The following is a 19,915-nucleotide window of genomic DNA, read 5'->3' on the forward strand; positions in this document are numbered from 1 at the left end:
AATTTCTATAACTTTTTAATTTCCTTATTAATCAGGCTTGAAAGTGGTCAAACCAATACAACAATTTCTCTAAACTGCATCAATGTTTTCTTTTCCTAATGGAAATCCAGAAGCTGAAAATTCCTTTATTTTTGAAGAGAATTTGCAGTTGTTAGTCTGTCACATTTCAAAAGTGGATAAACGATTAGGTCATTAAGCCCCTGGAGCCAATTCTGCCTACTCAATGAGTTGATTATTTGCCATTAATCCATATCCCTTATAATCTATCAGTACTGAATTTATTCTTGTAATGTGCATAATTGTAGTGTCGTTTCCACTTTAAAGTTTATATTTTTTTTGTGTGGAATGTTGAGTGACTATCTGAATCTGGATGAAGGTTTTTTAAGACAAGTTGTGATCTGCATAGTAAGTATGATCTAATGATTAATGATATGAAAATTATTTTCTTACCATTTGCTATAGACTTGCCCAGTTGACTGCTGCTGTCTTCCTTGGAAAGAATATACCTGTGTATCTGTTTTCTACCTATGTGCCAACACCATTTGTGGTAAGAATTGATTGTGATTACAGTAAATCTATCTGACTGTCTATCTGATGCTGTCAAGCCTGGATTAGCAGAAAGCATTCTTAATAAATCCAATTTAAGATTCTGGAGAAAAGCTTCAAACTTGGAATGTGTGGGAGATTGTATAGCGCATTGGTTTAAATGCAACATTTCCAGAATGTCAGTTCCAGTCTAATCCATGTCAGAAAGAAGACAACCAGCTCTGACTTCCTTTTATATCACTTTGAACAGTGTTATCCACTTCCTAGTGGAAGTGATCTCATGACATGTTATTAACTGACACTAGACTGACAATCTTAGCCCAGGTGATTTATTTTTCAATGTAAAATATTGTTGCATTGACTATTTTCTGTAGCAAAGCCACCTTGTTGGAACAGCATAGGGGACGTTTCGCTTTAAATCTCATGTCACGATCTGATCTGGGACGCTATAGTTTATTGTTAAAAACATGTACATAACTCTGCCATCTTTCTATAAACAAACTCTCCCATATTTTCTTTAATACAGAATCCACGAGCAGAGAAACCGACCACTAAACTAATTGCTTTGTGTTTGTGCCACATACAGTTTATCCTGCCCACCTGCTTTTCTTTTCAACCCTTTGTCATCTCACCCTATCAACATACCTTGCAAATCTTTTCTCCCTGTATTTTACAAGCTTCCCCTTTTAATTTGTTTATGTAACTCATTTCTACCTATCTTATGGAAGCAAGCTTTGCATTCTCATCACTGCCTGGTAGATGTTTCTCCTGAATTTCTTCTTAACAACATTATATTCAAAATCTTTTCTTCCAGGAAGGAAACAAAGGAACATTTTGTTTCTTAAAGCAGGGAAATCAGTAGGTGGTGGTAGTGAGAGAAAGTAAAGGTTCATGATAGAATAACCATGACAGTGAATGTACAGGCCTGATGAATCAAATGGCATTTTTACATCCTTGACTTGCAGCTTAATATTTGCAGTGTTCAATCTGGGACTAAGAATAGGAGCCATTCCTATCCAACCTCTGAATTGCTGTCAGGTATTCTATGCACTAATCCAAAATGGGCTCATGACCACAAGCAGAATACTTTCAAAGCTCAAAAGCAAAATCTGATGGCTCCTTAAAATCTGAAATAAAAACAGAAAATGCTGAAAATACTCAGCAAGTTAGGTAGAGCGAGGAAGAGTTGATGTTTCAGGGTGTTCATCAGGGATCAATCACAATTAATTCTATATTACTGCTTCCTTCAAATGACTCATTGTTTCTGGTGCGTTATATTTGGTGGGAAAGCATCAGGGATAAATTAAAAAGGGGAGTACAGTTAATCACTGGACTAGCCATTTATTGACTGATATTTCTTTTTCTTTTTAGCCATATGCTGTTAAGCAGCTTCATGTTGCAGCTGGTGTGATGATTACTGCGTCACATAATCCTAAGCAAGACAACGGATACAAGGTGCAGTGAAGTGCATGACTAATCAGTTTATAAAGTGTTTTGTGCGCTATTTAGGAGTGGTTGGCATGGATGTATTATGTTTTACACACCACCTTCTGGATTACAGTTATGAAAGGTCAAAACAGAATAAGACAAATCTTGCATCATTGGTTGTTATGGTAACAGAAAAGATGAGATGATTCTAGATTAGTTTGCCAACTGCATCTGGGCACAGTGAAATTAAACTGCTGAGCTGAGTGTGTTACACTGTTTTGTCTTTCTGTTGTTTTTGCAGTGGTTTGACAGTTATAAACATGAGCAGCCCTAAGTTGTGGTCCACAAGGCAATAATGACGTAGGTAGGAAAAGGGATGGGGACTTAAGGCAGAATTTCAGAGAGCTAGGGTGGAAGCTTAGAGCTAGGACAAACAGAGTTGTTTATCTTTGGTTTGTTACACGTGCCACATGCTAGCAAGGCGAGGAATAGGGCGAGAGAGAGGAGTTGAACACGTGGCTACAGGGATGGTGCAAGGGGGAGGGTTTCGCATACCTGGATAATTGGGGATTATTCTGGGGTAGGTGGAACCTCTACAAACAGAATGATCTACACCTGAACCAGAGGGGTAGCAATAGCCCGTGGAGGACGTTTGCTATTGCTCTTTGGGAGGGTTTAAACTAATGCAACAGGGCGATGAGAATCTAAATTGTAGTTCCAGTGTCCAGGAGGTTGAGAGTAGTGAGGTCAGAAATGAGGTTTCAAGGTTGCAAGAGTGCACCAGAAAGCAGGAAGGTGGTTCGAAGTGTGTCTACTTCAATGCCAGGAGCATCCGGAATAAGGTGGGTGAACTTGCAGCATGGGTTGGTACCCGGGACTTCGATGTTGTGGCCATTTCAGAGACATGGATAGAGCAGGGACAGGAATGGTTATTGCAGGTTCCCAGATTTAGATGTTTCAGTAAGAACAGAAAAGATGGGGGGGGTGGTGGCATTGTTACTCAAGGGCCGTATTACAGTGACAGAAAGGATGTTTGAGGACTCGTCTACTGAGGTAGTATGGACTGAAGTTAGAAACAGAAAAGGCGATGTCACCCTTTTGGCAGTTTTCTGTAGGTTCCAGAGACATAGAGTCATAGAGATGGACAGCATGGAAACAGACCCATCCATGCCGACCAGATATCCCAACCCAATCAAGTCCCACCTGCCAGCACCCGGCCCATATCCCTCCAAACCCTTCTTATTCATATACCCATCCAAATACCTTTTAAATGTTGCAATTGTACCAGCCTCCACCACTTCTTCTGGCAGCTAATTCCACACACGTACCACCCTCTGCGTGAAAAAGTTGCCCCGTAGGTCTCTTTTATATCTTTCCCTTCTCACCCTAAACCTATGCCCTCTAGTTCTGGACTCTGACCCCAGGGAAAAGACTTTGCCTGTTTACCCTATCCATGCCCCTCATAATTTTGTAAACCTCTAAGATCACCTCTCACTTCTTATTTACCACTAAGTGGGAATTTGTTACATAGGTCAAGGTTCCTTCAAGACTTTAGATGTGTCTGTGGATTCTCTTGATTTTTGTACAAAATACCTTTTATAGTTAATCGCATCAATTCAAAATAAGTGTATCAAGGTGGAGTGCATGGATTGGCTAGTTTTTTGATCACATATGAAGAGACACTTACTGACAAGTCATGGTCTATGTGCAGGCTATGCACCTGCATGGAGTATGCATATGCCTGCATATTTTTCACTTCTGAATAAATCTAGTCCAAGTAAAGTCTTATAGTCTGATTCCTTCCTTTACCAACTGATAACCAACTAAAACATAGCTTTCTAAAAAAAAGCTTAACATTTCCACATCAATCAAGCGTCAGGGAAATATTTAATTCTCTTGCTACTCTACATTAATTTGTGTGTTGATGCTTCAAGTTCATAGCTTTTTATCCTGAATACACCCAGATGCCTTCATGATAAAGCTTATTTCAAAATTCTCTTTGCTGCTCCTCTTTTAGACTAGGTGATAAGGCCAGGAGGCAGTATGTTGTCATGACATCAGCATCTAGTTCTTCCTGGGTGGCCTCCATCAGCTAATAAGCAAAGTACAAATGGAGGAAATAAAAGAAAACACCACTTCTCCTTTTGCCACACATTAACATCCAAGACTTAATATACAGCAGATTAGATTTCATGCTATTTTCATAAATTTTTTGAATCTATACAAGATTGCAACTGGAATTTTAGAATGTGACCATGTAATACCAAAAATCAGAAATCAATTCGAGATTTATAGGATGGTTGTAATATATGGAGCAGACTACATTACATTATTGTGTTACATCAGATGTGTACAGTATGATCCTTTCCTCAAATCAGACTTAAATTACAGCATTACAGAAATAAAAATTGGAGATCATAGAATAACATACTTGTGTTTGTATGCTTCAAAGTTAAAATGTTTGAGTTTTATATTGATACAACAGTTAAATGAGATCACTCCAAGGTGCAATCTTAGTGGTTTATATTTTGAAACAGAAAGAAGGAGATGTACAGAAAACTGATGAACTCAAACTGAAGAGGATGATTTGCGAGGGAGTGCGAACTTCAGGATCTAGATTAATGAGCTTCCAAAAATAATTCGATCATGCCAATAAGTAGAGATGCTAGGAAAGCTTCACTGAGGAAGACACTGTACAGTCTTCACATCACACACACACAGTAATCAAAGTGTCCTCAATGTGGAGAATAATTAAAGCAGTTTAAGGGCATGATAAAAATATCCACAGAAACATAGGGGAAAGGATTGCAAAGATGATTCTGGGTAGGAGTGAGGGTAACGGGGTAGTTGTTATGTGGAACTTTAACTTTCCAAATATTGACTGGAATTACTATAGTTCGAGTACTTTAGATGGGTCAGTTTTTGTCCAGTGTGTGCAGGAGGATTTCCAGACACATTATGTATACAGGCCAACAAGGGGGCGAGGCCACATTGGATTTGGTACTGGGTAATGAACCAGGCCAGGTGGTAGATTTGGAGATAGGTGAGCACTTTGGTGATAGTGACCACAATTCGGTTATGTTTACTTTAGCGATGGAAAGGAATAGGTATATACTACAGGGCAAGAGTAATAGCTGTGGGAAAGGCAATTGTGATGCACTTAGGTAAGATTTAAGATGCATAGGATGGCGAATGAAACTGCAGGAAATGGGCACAATTGAAATGTGGAGCGTATTCAAGGAACAGCTACTGTGTGTCCTTCATAAGTATGCACCTGTCAGGCAGGGAGGAAGTGGTCGAGTGAGGGAGCTGTGGTTGAATCTCTTGTCAAGAGGAAGAAGAAGGCTTATGTTAGGATGAGATGTGATGGCTCAGTTAGGGCACTTGAGAGTTACAAGTTAGCCAGGAAAGACCTAAGAGCCAGGAAAGGACATGAGAAGTCATTGGCAGGTTGGATCAAGGAAAACCCTTCTATAGGCATATCAGGAATAAAAGAATGACTACAGTAAGATTAGGACAAATCAAGGACAGTAATGGAAAGTTGTGCGTGGAGCCCAAGGAGAAGCGCTAAATGATTTTTTTTGTCAGCATTCACACTGAAAAACGACAGTGTTGTCAAGGTGAATACTGAGATACAGGCTACTAGACTAGATGGGATTAAGATTCACAAGGAGGTGTTAGCAATTCTGGAAAATGTGAAAATAAATAAGTCCCCCTGGACAAGATTGGATTTATCCTAGGATTCTCTGGGAAACCAGGGAGGATATCGCAGAGCCTATGAATTTGATCTTTGTCGTTAGTGTCTACAGAAATAGTGCCAGAAGACTGCAGGATAGCAAATGTTGTCCCCTTGTTCAAGAAGGGGAGTAGATACAACCCTGGTAATAATAGACCTGTGAGCCTTATTTCGATTGTGGGTAAAGTGTTGGAAAGGATTATAAGAGAGGATTTGTAATCATCTAGAAAGGAATAAGTTGATTAGGGATGGTTAGCATGGTTTTGTGAAGGGTAGGTCATGCCTCACAAACCTTATTGAGTTCTTTGAGAAGGTGACCAAACAGGTGGATGAGGGTAAAGCAGTTGATATGATGTATATGGATTTCAGTAAAGTATTTAATAAGGTTTCCCACGGTAGGCTATTGCACAAAATACAGAAGCATGGGATTGAAGGTGATTTAGTGGTTTGGATCAGAAATTGGCTAGCTGAAAGAAGACAGAGGGTGGTGGATGATGGGAAATGTTCATCCTGGAGTTCAGTTACTAAGTGATGTACCACAAGGATCTGTTTGGGCCCACTGCTGCTTTTAATTTTTATAAATGACCTGGATGAGGGCATAGAAGGATAGGTTAGTAAATTTGTGGATGGCACTAAAGTCAGTGGAGTTGTGGATAGTGCCGAAGGATGTTGTGGATTCCAGAGAGACGTAGATAAGCTGTAGAGCTGGGCTAAGAGGTGGCAAGTGAGGTTTAATGCGGAAAAGTGAGTGTTGATTCACTTTGGAAGGAGTAACAGGAATACAGAGCACTGGGCTAATGGTTAGGTTCTTGGTGGTGTAGATGAGCAGAGAGATCTTTGTGTCCATGTACATAGATCCCTGAAAGTTGCCGTCTAGGTTGATAGGGTTGTCAAGAAGGCATACAGTGTGTTAGCTTTTATTGGTAGAGGGAATGAGTTTTGGAACCATCAGGTCATGTTGCAGCTTTACAAACTCTGGTGCAGCCGCACTTGAGTATTGTGTACGGTTCTGGTCTCCGCATTATAGGGAGGATATGGAAGCTTTGGAAAGGTTTCAGAGGAGATTTACTAGGATGTTGCCTGGTATGGAGTGAAGGTCTTATGAGGAACTTGAGGCTGTTTTTGTGAGAGAGAAGAAGGTTGAGGGGACATGGCTTTAAATTGAGGGGTGATAGATATGACAGATGTCAGAGGTAATTTCTTTACTCAGCGTAGTAGGGGTATGGAATGTCCTGCCTACAACAGTAAACCCGAGAATTTAAAGGGCAATTGAATGGTCATTCTAGATAAACATATGGATGAAAATGGAATAGTATAGGGTAGATGGGCTTCAGGTTGGTGCAACATCGAGGGCCGAAGGGCCTGTACTGTGCTGTAATGTTCTATATTCTTTGAGCCATTTGATTCCTCGAGCTTGCTCTGCCATTCAATAAGATTATGGTTGTTTTGATTATGGCCTCAACCCTATGTTTCTGCACTGCCAATGACATGGTTTTCAATTAAGAATCTAAAGTTAATGTATCCCTGCTTTAAAAGTTTTAAATACCTCTGCCTCTACATGCTTTCTACAACTGAGTACCCTGTACACCATGAAATTCAATTTTAAAGATTTACTAACTCCGATCATGTCGATGTTTTACACTTTATTTGGCACTTGTTTCAAAATATTCTTTTATATTTTAAATCATCTGTGTATGTAAGCTTGTCATGCTGTTATTACTCCTTCCAACTTCACATTATATTTCCATATTAATAGAAAGTCTTTTTAAGGTTGATAACAGAATGTACAGATTTAGAATTCTCTCTCTGCAGACCTCAGTCCAGTTATTCACTGCTTCAGCTGAAGACTATATTTGATCTTAACTAAAATGTGATTTTTTTTCTTAAAACAATGAAAGAGTTGTGGATGCTGGAAATCAGAAATCAAAACAGAAATTGCTGGAAAATTTCAGTAGGAATAGCAGTATCAGTGGAGAGAAATCGGTTAACGTTTCAGGTTCAGAACTTGAAGAAGAGTCACTGGACAAGAAATATTTAACTCTGATTTCTCTCTCGGCTGCTGCTAGATCTGCTGAGATTTTCCAGCAATTGCTGTTTTTGAAAAGTTAAGTTCAGTAATGCTGGTTAGATTTCTTTGTACTTTTCCAGCACCGCTTTAATCTTGACAATCAGGCAGCATCGGAGAAGCATGAAAATAGACTTTTCAGGCTCCTCTGATAATGCCTGACCTCCTGTGTTTTCCAGCACCACTTTAATCTTGACTGCAATCTCCAGCATCTGCAGTATCGACTTCTGCCCAGTTAGATTTCTTACTCCATTCTCCCAAACACGAGCATGCTCATACCTTCAAAAATAAAACAAATAAGTAGCCATACCACAATTGGGAGTAGGCATTTTGCAAACTGATTATTTAGAGTTGCTGGTTCATCATCCATTTATAGATTACCAGCTTTCATTAATATCTTTGCTGTAAAAATGCAGGAATTTCTGAAGATGAAGCACTGCAGTTGCTTCAAGCCTGCAAGAAGACTACATTGATTGCTCCCAGATTTGACCTTGAACTGAACTATCTGATTTATCATTAAACTGTCTGGAAATTTCTGAAATTATGAAAAACTGGCATCAAAGTCACTTCAGGGAAAAAAAACTCATAATTTATTGCTGAAATTTAAGAGCTATTAATCAATATAAAACTAAGCATCTAGTTTGATCTGTAGTCTGACACCACTCAAGCTGCCTTTCGTTCAGGCTTTACCAAAAGTGTCCTGAGGATGACAATGGGATAGAAAAGAAACTAAAACTTTAAAAATAAAGTCAGGGCAAAGACAAATAACAATGAAGTGACTGTGCCCTTTGCTAGAAAGCAGAAAGATGAAAGGAGTATCCTCCTTCCTTTCCATAACCAGATATTCTGATTAGTCAAAATTCTAACAAGAACATGCTATCAATTCTGAATGTAAATTTAACATGTTATTTCTGTTCACTTGTGGCAGGTTTACTGGGAAAATGGAGCTCAAATTGGCTCTCCTCATGATAAGAGAATCTTAGAGCATATTGAAGAAAGTTTGGAACCCTGGCAGGAATCATGGAATGTGAAATTGCCTGATATTAGTCCTTTACGGCATGACCCTCTGGATGAAGTCTGTACACTATACATAGAGGATCTGAAAAAGCTGTGCTTCTACAGGTTAGAGCTTAGGACTTCCTACTTTGTATGGAGCACGTGCTAAACCAGACACAATAGAAGAAATTCATCGTTATATTTTATGTTGTAATCTTTTTTTATAAAGTCTCTTGTACAACATTGGTCTCAGAATTTGATTAATATCTTAATTGTAAATTCTACCCCATTTCTTTCTTTCTCTTCATTTTAAATCCTCTTTTTAATTAGCTGACTGTGTTGCTGTGATACAGTTCCCTTGGTTTCATTGTATTTCAGTGTCTCATTCATGTTCCACTCTTGACAGTGGCTGTCAGCAGGCTACTGAACAAGGGGGTGGCATTACAGAATTCCACCTGATGCCGTGTGAACATGATGCTCAGCAGTGAGCGTAGGATAGCGATGAGAAGGAGGAAATTGAGTGAGATATGCCTTTTCTGAAGCACAGAGGAAATAGAAACGAATGTAATCCCCCTGCTTTGCTGGCAAGGGCAGTTGTGTCCATGCCGACTTGCCCTTGTGAAAGTGGTAGTCAGTTATCATCTTGAATAAAGCTGAGTAGCTTGGCCGTTTCAGAGACTAGGTAAAAGTCAGCCAAATTGTCCTCCCTCTGGAGGCTCATATATAGGTTAGACTGGGTAAGAACAATACATTTCTTTCCCTGATGGACTTCAGTGAACCAGACATTTCTTTAATGACCTTCTGGTAATTTTATGATCCCAGTTACTGACATTACCTTTATAACTAGCCCTAGAATTAGATTTTCAGTTTTTGTTTACTTTTTTAGATTAGATTACTTAGTGTGGAAATAGGCCCTTCGGCCCAACAAGTCCACACCGACCCGCCGAAGCGTAACCCACCCATTCCCCTACATTTACCCCTTCACCTAACACTACGGGAAATTTAGCATGGCCAATTCACCTGACCTGCACATCTTTGGACTGTGGGAGGAAACCGGAGCACCCGGAGGAAACCCACGCAGACACAGGGAGAATGTGCAAACTCCACACAGACAGTCGCCTGAGTCGGGAATTGAACCTGAGTCTCTGACGCTGTGAGGCAGCAGTGCTAACCACTGTGCCACCGTGCTGCCCACTTCTTCCAGTTAGGTGATAAAAATGTTTCTTGAATCTAACAAACACAAAAACAGAAATTGCTGGAAACTTTAGCAGGCGTGGCAGCCTGTGGAGAGAAACCAGAGTTAAAATTACCCCACCCCCGGCCCCCCCACTTCAGAACATTCAGATTCATTTCTTGAATCTAACTTCGATTCCTTCATAAGTGTTCTTATCCCCTTTTGGGGTTGGACCTTCTGTTATGATAGTGCTTGCCATCAAGAAGCCTGGAAGGCAAACAGCTAAATAAAAACCAAAAGAACTATGAATGTCATAATTAAGAAACAAAAACAAGTTGCTGGAAAAACTCAGCAGGTCTGGCAGCATTTTAAAAGAGAAGTCAGAGTTAACATTTCAGGTCAAATGACCCTGTCTCAGACCTTACGAAGAGTCACTGGACTCGAAACGTTAATTCTGATTTCTCTTCACAAATGCTGCTAGACCTGCTGAGCTTTTCCAGCAATTTGTTTTTATTTGAGACAAGGAGATTCTATGATTCTATGAAATAACCAAAACTTGACCAAGAGCATAGGCTAATGCTTGTAAGCAACAAGTGTGTCTTTTTATTTTAATCTTGATTTATTATCTACATTGTACTCCTCCCTAGTTTCCATGTACTGCCTTTCACCTTGGCAAATAAAACCCAAAGGGTTACAGCAGATTCAAACTCTATTTGTGACACTGTGACTTGTTAACTTTTCATTGAGGGAGTGAAACTTTTCTTACAATCTTTGATAATGAATGCACAATGGTAAAGGACACAGCAAATGCTAACAAAGATCTGGAAATGTGACAGATTGGGAGCAGATGTAGGGCAGTCATAAGTTTTCAGTCATCTGTTTGAGAAATGTGGACAATCCAACTAGTGTCATACCAAATCTTCATTGTATCGTTAATAATTTTCTCTAATTCTGACTTTCTACTCCCTTCGGACCCTCCTATAGTTATTCTCATCATGCCCACTACTTTTCCAATTACAGTCAGCATGTATGGTTGCTTTTCTTTCTGCTTTTCCTCTCTAATCCTCCTCTTCTTCTCCATCTTTGTGCTTTACCATCAGTGAATGAACTCTTGCAGTAAACTTTGCAATTTCTCCTGGTGATTTCAGAGCCTCTTTTAAATGCTACTTTCTGAAGAACATTTTATACTTGTTCAAAGCCAGCATAAAATACAAATATTCTAATCCATTCTGTAATAATTAATTGGTTGGTTGAAATAGCTGCACAGAGGCTGGTATCCTGTCACCAAGTCACCCTTTATTTAGATGTGCCCGGTACTTCGGCTTTGACCAGCCAGCTCAGCCAGTCCCTAGAATGAAGAGACATTGTGAATCCCCTATCAGGGCTCCCCAATTGTCCCAGATTAACAGCTCCAGTCCAGGGTTTCCTAGTCAGTGAGATCCACCTGACCCTTGTTGCAATCACTATATTCTCTACCACCAGTACCTCTGCCCCTGGGATGTAGGCTAGTTCTTTCTCTTGTAGCATCTCCTGGGACATTTTTACCTCCAGTCTCTGACTCAGACGTCGACAGAGGTGGCATGTACTGTACTGTAGCCTGTTTCTTGTGCAAGGAACATCTCGGGAGAAATTCCTTCTTTCGGTGGTAACAGTATTAAGGCTGCATCCATCTTCGACTCTGAGGTTTCCTCAACTCTAGGTGGAGGGGGACAACCCACTGTTTCTGACCAGCCTTTCTGACCGTTCTGAGGGGCCAGGTATGTTTTGCTCCTGCCCTGATATTCAAATAACTACACCCAAGTCACCCGTTACCTTGTGCATAGTACATTGGTTGTGACCAGCTCGCTCGGAGTCAGTCTTTCGATTGCGGAGACCTTCTGAGTTTCTTGTTTATATTTGTCAGCCAGGGCTCCCTGATTGGGATTGTTAATCTAGGCCAATCAATGAAATCCACTGGCCCTGGTTCCAATCACTACAATGGTTCATTTGGCATCAGTTTTGTTTGCACTTATTTTGTCTTTTTGTAAATGTATCTGACAGGGAGAAATGTAGTTTTGTGATTCTGTCCTGATGTGTACAAAGTGAAAAACTTGGACACGGTGGGCTGAATTTTGCCAAGAATCAGCTAATGTTAGGCAGTCCTCTGCTGCTCGCCTCCTTTGTGTACACCAGGCCTCTGGTGCCACACTCAATGGTTGAAGAACTTGACACTGATGAGACTTGGAGCTTTCTGCCCTTCACTGCCATATTTAATACAGTGTCACATGGCAGGTTAAATAAATGGTTTGGAGATGGGTTTGGAGAGCAAAATCTCAAAATCTGCCAATGATACCAAGTTTGGAAGAATAGTGAATTATGACTGATGCTGAACAACTCCAGAGGGACATTGACAAGTTGGCCAAATGGGCAGACTCCTGGCAGATGAATTTCAATAAAGAGAAATAAGAGGTAGTGCATCTTGGTAGAGGAAGCATGGAAAGACAATACAGGTTCCATGCCTTGAGAGGAGTAATGGAGCAGAGAGACCTCGGGAATCAAGTGCACAATTCTGTGAAGGTGGCCAGGCAAGTTGAAGCAGTTTACTTAGAAGGCTTTATAGGACACCTGGGTTTATAAAGAGAGGCAGAGAATATAAAAACAAAAGTAATGCTACACCTCTACAAATCAGACCACGTTTGGAGTATTGTGTTCAGTTTTGGGCACCTTACTTAGGGAAGAATGTTAAAGCCTTTCAGAAAGTGCAAAGGAGATTTACTAGAATGATACCAGGAATGGGGATTTTAGATGCAAAGAAAAATTAGAGAAATTGGGCTTATTCTCCTTGAAGCAGATAAAGTTAGAAGGTGATCTTATTGAGATGTTCAAAATTGTGAACAATTTTGACCAGATAAAGAAGGATATTCCGGGTGGAGCATAAATACTGAGATGGACTGGTTCAGCCAAAAGGATTATATTCAGAACAAGTGAATGTAAATCCTCAAGACCTGATGTTTAAGGAATTGGATAGGATAAATGGTTTCTCTGTACCCTATTTTCCCTGGTTGAGATGAAGGGGGGGGAGTCATCAAGAATAGGGGGAAAGCTTAAAAATAGACCATTTTAATTAGTTACACTTTGTTTACTTGGACTTTAATAAAAGCCTTGGACAAAACTTTACATGGTAGACTAATTAGTAAAGTTAGATCACATGGAATTCAGGATGAGCTTGCCAATTAGATACAAAATTGGGAGACCGAGTGGTGCAGGGTTGCTTTTGGGACTGGAGGCCTGTTACCAACAGTGTTCCGTAGGGATTGGTGCTGGGTCCACTTCTGTTTGTCATTTATATGAATGATTTAGATATAAAAAGCAAACATGGTTAGCAAATTTACAGATGACACCAAAATTGGTGATATAGTCGAGAGTGAAGGAGGTTATCTCAAATTACACAGGAATCCTGATCAGCTGGATCAATGGGCTAAGGAGTGGCAGATGGAGTGTAATTTGGATAAATGTTACGTATTGTATTTTGGTAAAACAAACAAGGGCAGGACTTTATACAATTAATGGCAAGGCTTTGGGTAGTGTTGTGGAACAGAGAGCCCTTTGCGTTCAGGTACATAATTCTTTGAAGTTTGCATCACATATAGGCAAAGGGTGTGGTGCTGGAAAAACACAGCCGGTCAGGCAGCATCCGAGGAGCAGGAGAATGTACGTTTCGGGCATAAGCCCTTCATCAGGAATGAGGTTTGTGGGCCAAGGAGACTGAGTGATAAAAGGGTGGGGCTGGGAGAAAGGTAGCTGGGAAAGCGACAGTAGATGAAAGTTGAGGTGAAAGTGATAAGTTGGAGAGGAGCGTGGAGCAGATAGATGGGAAGGAAAATGGACAGGTAGGACAGTTCAAGGGGACAGTGTTGAGTTGGAAGGTTGGAACTGGGATCAGGTGAGGCTCATTCCTCATGAAGGGCTTATGCCTGAAACGTTGATTGTCCTGCTCCTCGGATGCTCCCCCACCTTATCCCAGTTCCAACCTTCCAACTCAGCACTGTCCGACTTGTCCATCTTCCTTCCCACCTATCTGCTCCACCCTCCGCTCCAGCCTGTCACTTTCACCACCTATTGCATTCCCAGCTATGCTTTTCCAGCACGACACTCTTCAATTCTGATCTCCAGGATCAGTCCTCATTTCTCCTAGTAGACAGGGTGGTTAAGAAGGTGTTCGGTGTACTTGCCTTCATTGCTCAGACCTTTTGAGTTTGGGGTGGGGATGTCGTGTTGAGGCTGTTCATGAAATTGGTGAGGCCTCTTCTGGAGTACTGTGTCCAGTTCTGGTCTCCCTATTCTCGGAAGGATGCTATTAAGCTGGAGAGGGTTCAGAAAAAGTTTACCAGGATATTGCCGGACGTGGAGGGTTTCAGTTATAAGGAGAGGCTGGGACTTCTTTTCACTGGAGCGTAGGAGGTTGAGGAGTGATTAATAGAAGGTTATAAAATTATGAGGGATACAGGTAAGGTGAATGAAAGTCTTTTCCCTAGGGTGGGGGATTTCAAGACTAAGAGTCGTATTCTTAGTGTAAGAAGAGAAAAATTTTAAAGACATGAGGGATAATTTTTGTACAGAGTGGTTTGCATGTGGAATGAACTTCCAGTTGAGCGGTGGATGCAGGTAGAATTACAACGTTTAAAAGATATTTAGATAGATAAGTGATGAAGAAAGGTTTGGAGGGATATGGAGCAAGTGCAGGCAGGTGGAACTAGCTTAGTTTGGAATTATGTTCAGCATGGACTGGTTGGACTGAAGGGTCTGTTTCCATGCTGTATAATTCTGTATGGGGATGGTGCCAAGAAGCGTCTTTTCATAATGTCAAGGATTACTCTTGCTCCAAAAGTCTTAAAGACTTTGTGTGTGGCAAGTAGTCAAATTAAAATTTTAACATTAAATTAATAGACTATATATTGTGCATGAATACTCAGGGTTATAGGTGGATGGTATTAAGATACAAGTAGCAACTATCTAATAGAATGGTGGAATTGGCTTGAAGGGCTGAATAGTCATCCCCTGTTCCCAGGGCAGCTATCAAGTGACGCACTGGTTTTGTGCTTTAGATGGATGGTCAAATCTTCTGGGAAAGTTTAAATTAGTTAAACTTGCTCATAGTAGCAAAATCTTCTGTTGAGTCTTGTGGTTATCTGTGCCCAGCATGTTCGACGTTGTTGATTGCTATTTATTGATATTTTTGGACACTACTGTGTGGGAATGGGAAATCAGTCATTTTTAAAATTCTTGTACTTGATTAGAAATGTAAGTTAAGCACAGAAATGTTGAGCTTACTTGTAACAAAGCCCCTATCACCCCTGTGCTCACTGAAAAAGCTGGTTATGTAAAGTCTTAATTTTTAAAAAAATTCTCATCCTTAATTTCAAATCTCTCCATATCCTTGCTTGTCCCTATTTCTATAATTTCCTCCAACCCTAAACTCTGTTATCTGTGCTCCTTTAATTCATGTGTATGTTCACAATTATAATTATTGCACCATTAACATAGAAACATAGAATGTCTGAGCAGAAGTAGGTTATTTGGCCTTTTGAGCCTGCTTTGCTATTCAATATGATCATGCCTGATCATTCAGCTCAGTGCCCTGTTCCTGCTTTCTCCCCACATTCTTTAATTCCTTTGGTCATAAGAAAGAGCAGATATGGTTCTTAAGTCTTCAGTGTTTTGGCAACAACAAGTTTTCTGTGGCTGAGAATTCCACAGTCTCACCATTCTTTGGGTGAGGAAATTCATTCTTATCTCTGACTTTAAAAGGCCTACCCCTTGTCCTTAGACTATGATGCCAGGTTCTGGCCTCCCTGGCCATCGAGAACATCATCCTTTGTGTATCTACCCTGTCTAATCCCATCAGAATTTTTTTGGTTTCTATGTGATTTCCCCCCCCCCCCTTTTTTCTAAACTCCAATGAACATAGAACATTACAGCACAGTAAAAACCCTTCGGTCCTCGATGTTGCGCCGCCCTGTCATACTAATCTGAAGCCTATTCCACGTACGTCCATTTGCCTGTCCAATGACGACTTAAATGCACTTAAACTTGGCGAATCTACTACCGATGCAGGCAAAGCATTCCATACCCTTACTACTCTGAGTAAAGAAACTACCTCTGACATCTGTCTTATACCTATCTCCCCTCACTTTAAAGCTGTGTCCCCTCGTGTTCGCCATCCCCGTACTTGGAAAAAGGCTCTCCCTGTCCACCCTATCTAACCCTCTGATTATCTTGTATGTCTCTATTAAGTCATCTCTCAACCTTCTTCTCTCTAATGAGAATAGCCTCAAGGCCCTCAGCCTTTCCTCGTAAGACATTCCCTCCATATCAGGCAACATCCTAGTAAATCTCCTCTGCACCCTTTCCAAAGCTTCCACATCCTTCTTATAATGCAGTGACCAGAACTGTACACAATACTCCAAGTGTGGCCATACCAGAGCTTTGTACAGCTGCAGCGTAACCCCCTGGTTCCGGAACTCAGTCCCTTTATTAATAAAGGCTAAAACACTGTAGTCCTAACTGATCCAGTCTCTCTCCAGTCATTAGTCCCTCCATCCCATTGGTTGCCGTGGCTTCACTTGCCAAGATTTTGAACTCTGAAAGCCCTGCCTACACCCTCTGCCTCTTTACTTTGCTTTCTTCCTTTTAAGATAATTCTTAAAGCATATTGTTTTTGACCAAGCTTTTGGTTACCTGATTTAAGATCACCTCGAGCTCTGTCATACTTGGTTGTCCTGTGTTGCTGTGATGTGCCTTAGCACATTTACATAGTGGTTGTGCTTCTCTGATACATTGTACCATTTTATTGAATTCTTGCTTTATCAGGCTGACAGCTGCAAAAAGTTTGGAATGATCTGTTCTAAATGTTGCAACTTCCACTTGTATTTACAACTTTAAAAAAAAGTTATATGTTCCACTTCCCCATCTCCAGGGTCACAGCAGACATTAACTCACATGCAAGAGTTATAGTGATCTGTACTTTGCTCAATTTTCACTTTGCCTTCTGATGAGCACCTCCCACAGGCAGAGATTGGGAGCATTCACATATTCTTGTTTTTATTCACCATATCTCAGCATACAGCACTTAGTTCTTTGATAATTCTAATTCTACCTTAAGCAGAGTACTTTTGGAAAAACAGAAGGAAAGAAATTTGGGACATCCCACAGTGTGTCACAACCAATGCAGTTGGATTCTACAAGCAGTCTTGAGGTAAATTATCAGATAATGACTTCGAGTGGGTCTAGTAAGTGGATAGGTGTTGGCCAGAACATGCCTCAGAGTGAAGGGATGACTCTTTCCAGTTGGTAAAAAGGAATTTCTTCAGCCAGATGGTGAATCTGTGAAATTCTTTGCCACAGAAGGCTGTGGAGGCCAAGTCATTGAGTATATTTAAGACTAAGAGATAGGCCCTTGATTAGTATGGGGTTCTCTAATGTGTAGAGAAACACATCATGGTGGAATGGGCTCAATGTGCAAAATGGCCAATTCTGCTGTTCTATCTTATGGCTTACATCATGGTATCGTATATGCTTACCTGATATGCCTTATGTGATCAATACCACTTTTGATAGTGCTTTCCATCCTCCATACCACACAAATATGTCAGCCTAATAACTCCATGGTGAGAGTCAGTAGGCCTATTCTTAATTTTCAAGGCTGAGAATAAACTATGTGTCTATCATATAGTGCGTTTCATATTCTTGTATTTATGCAGAATGAAATTAAGGAAGGCTCTGAAAGAACAGAGTTACAGATCAGTTCACTCAACATCAGTACAGGCAGTCCTAGGGTTAGGAGTGGGTTCTATTCCTGAGTATGTTTAGAAGTTAATTTGTACACAAGTTAGAACACAATATAGCACAATATAAAATAACTATTTGTAAGTTAGTGCAAAAATTTATATTTCAAATCCTTAAATGAGCATTAATATGCACTCTCACTTATAGTACAAGCCTTCATAAGTGAGCTGCTCCTAAACCATGAACTGCCTGTCAAGGGGAAAATGCTGGAGTCTGTTCTGAAAGACATGGTAACAAACATTTAACAAGATTGGACAAAACTAGCAAGGGTGTATGAACAGCAAATCATGCTTAACAAATCTACTGAAGGATATCGCTAGTAGAATGGAGAAGGGCAAACTACTGCTTTTGATAAAGTTCTGTAAGAGGTTAGCAGACAAAGCTAAGACAGTAAGGGGTAATATGTTGGCATGGATTGAGAATTGGTTCATAGAATCCCTATGGTGCGGACGCAGGCCATTTGGCCCATCATGTCCACTCCGATCCTCAGATCATCCCACCCCGACTCATCATATCCCTGTAACCCTGTGTTTTCCATGGCTGATCCATCCACCTCTACATCCCTGGACACTATGGGCAATTTAGCATGGCCAATCCACCTAATCTGCACATCTTTGGACTATGGGAGGAAACCGGAGCACCTGGCAGAAACCCATGCAGACAATGGGAGAATGCACAAACTCCAAACACACAGTCACCCGAGGCTGAAATCGAACCCAGCTCCCTGGTGCCGTGAGGCAGCAGTGCTAACCACTGCACTGCTGACAGACAGGAAGCAGAGTGGGAATAAATGGGTCTTTTTCTGAGTGGCAGGCAGTGGCTAATGGGGTATTGCAAGAATCGACCCCTCCCCCCTCAGCTATTCACGATGTACATAAAATGACCTGGATGAAGAAACCAAATTCAACATGTCCATGTTTTCTGAATGTGAAGTTATACACTTGGGTGTGGAAAACAGTAAGGAAGCATACAATTTAAATAGTGACATACTGGGAAGTGTGAATGCACAAAAGGATTTTGAGTGTCTTTGAACTGTCAATGAAAGTGTATAGAGTCGAAGAGTGTGGTGCTGGGAAAGCACAGCTGGTCAGGCAGCATCTGAGAAGCAGGAGAATCGACGTTTCAAGCATAAGATGCAGGTGCAGCAAGCAGTTAGGAAGGCAGTTGATATGTTGGCCTTCATTTTAAGAGGATGTGAAGTCAAAAGTAGTATTCTGAGTTAATCAGGTTTGGTGAGACCACACCTGGACTATTGTGTATAATTTTGGTCTCCTTATCTAAGAAAGGATAGACTTGCCATCCAAGGAGTACAGTGGAGGTTCACTAGGCTAATACCAGGGGTCACTGGACTGTCCTATGAGGAGAGATTGATTTGACTAGGCTTGTGTTTAATACAGTGTAGAATGGTGAGAGGATACCTCAGTAAATTGTATAAAACTCTTAACAGGGCTGGGCAGACTAGAGCAGAAAGTGAGGTCTGCAGATGCTGGAGATCAGAGCTGAAAATGTGTTGCTGGAACAGCGCAGCAGGTCAGGCAGCATCCAGGGAACAGGAAAATCGACGTTTCCGGCATAAGCCCTTCTTCAGGAATGAGGAAAGTGTGTCCAGCAGACTGAGATAAAAGGTAGGGAGGAGGGACTTGGGGGATGGGCGTTGGAAATGCGATAGGTGGAAAGAGGTCAAGGTGAGGGTGATAGGTCAGACTGGGGTGGGGGCGGAGAGGTCAGGAAGAAGATTGCAGGTTAGGAAGGCGGTGCTGAGTTCGATGGATTTGACTGAGACAAGGTGGGGGGAGGGGAAATGAGGAAACTGGTGAAATCCGAGTTCATCCCTTGTGGTTGGAGGGTCCCTCGGCGGAAGATGCAGACTAGATGCAGGGACCAGTTTCCCCTGGGAAGTCTAGAACTAGGGGATACAGGGCAGACCATTCCGAATTGAGAAAAGGAAAACCATCTTCAGTCTAAGATAATGAACCTGTGGAGTTCTGTACCACTGAAGTCTGTGGAAGCCAAGTCACTGAATATCTTCAAGAAATAAAATTTGTTTTAGATTTTAAAGGCATCAAGAAAAATTGGGTATAGAAGTGGAATTGAATTCGATTCAATTCAATTTATTGTCACGTGTACCAAGGCACAGTGAAAAGCT

At 41.0% G+C, this 19,915-nt stretch overlaps 1 protein-coding gene across 2 annotated transcripts in view; it reads left to right on the plus strand.

Annotated features, from left to right (window-relative positions):
- The window catches only part of pgm2l1 (phosphoglucomutase 2-like 1), a 159,197-nt gene that overhangs the window by 55,550 nt on the left and 83,732 nt on the right, over window positions 1–19,915 (plus strand). For both annotated transcript variants that reach the window (XM_043692556.2, XM_043692558.2), the window contains 3 exons: window positions 463–547; window positions 1,918–2,001; window positions 8,704–8,897. In XM_043692556.2, the coding sequence (XP_043548491.2) occupies window positions 463–547; window positions 1,918–2,001; window positions 8,704–8,897 (363 nt within the window). The remainder of the gene's footprint in view (window positions 1–462; window positions 548–1,917; window positions 2,002–8,703; window positions 8,898–19,915) is intronic.

Source organism: Chiloscyllium plagiosum, unplaced genomic scaffold, assembly GCF_037043375.1.
Source record: "Chiloscyllium plagiosum isolate Xiang-an unplaced genomic scaffold, Cpla_swu_hap1 HiC_scaffold_6, whole genome shotgun sequence".
Lineage (NCBI taxonomy): Eukaryota > Metazoa > Chordata > Chondrichthyes > Orectolobiformes > Hemiscylliidae > Chiloscyllium > Chiloscyllium plagiosum.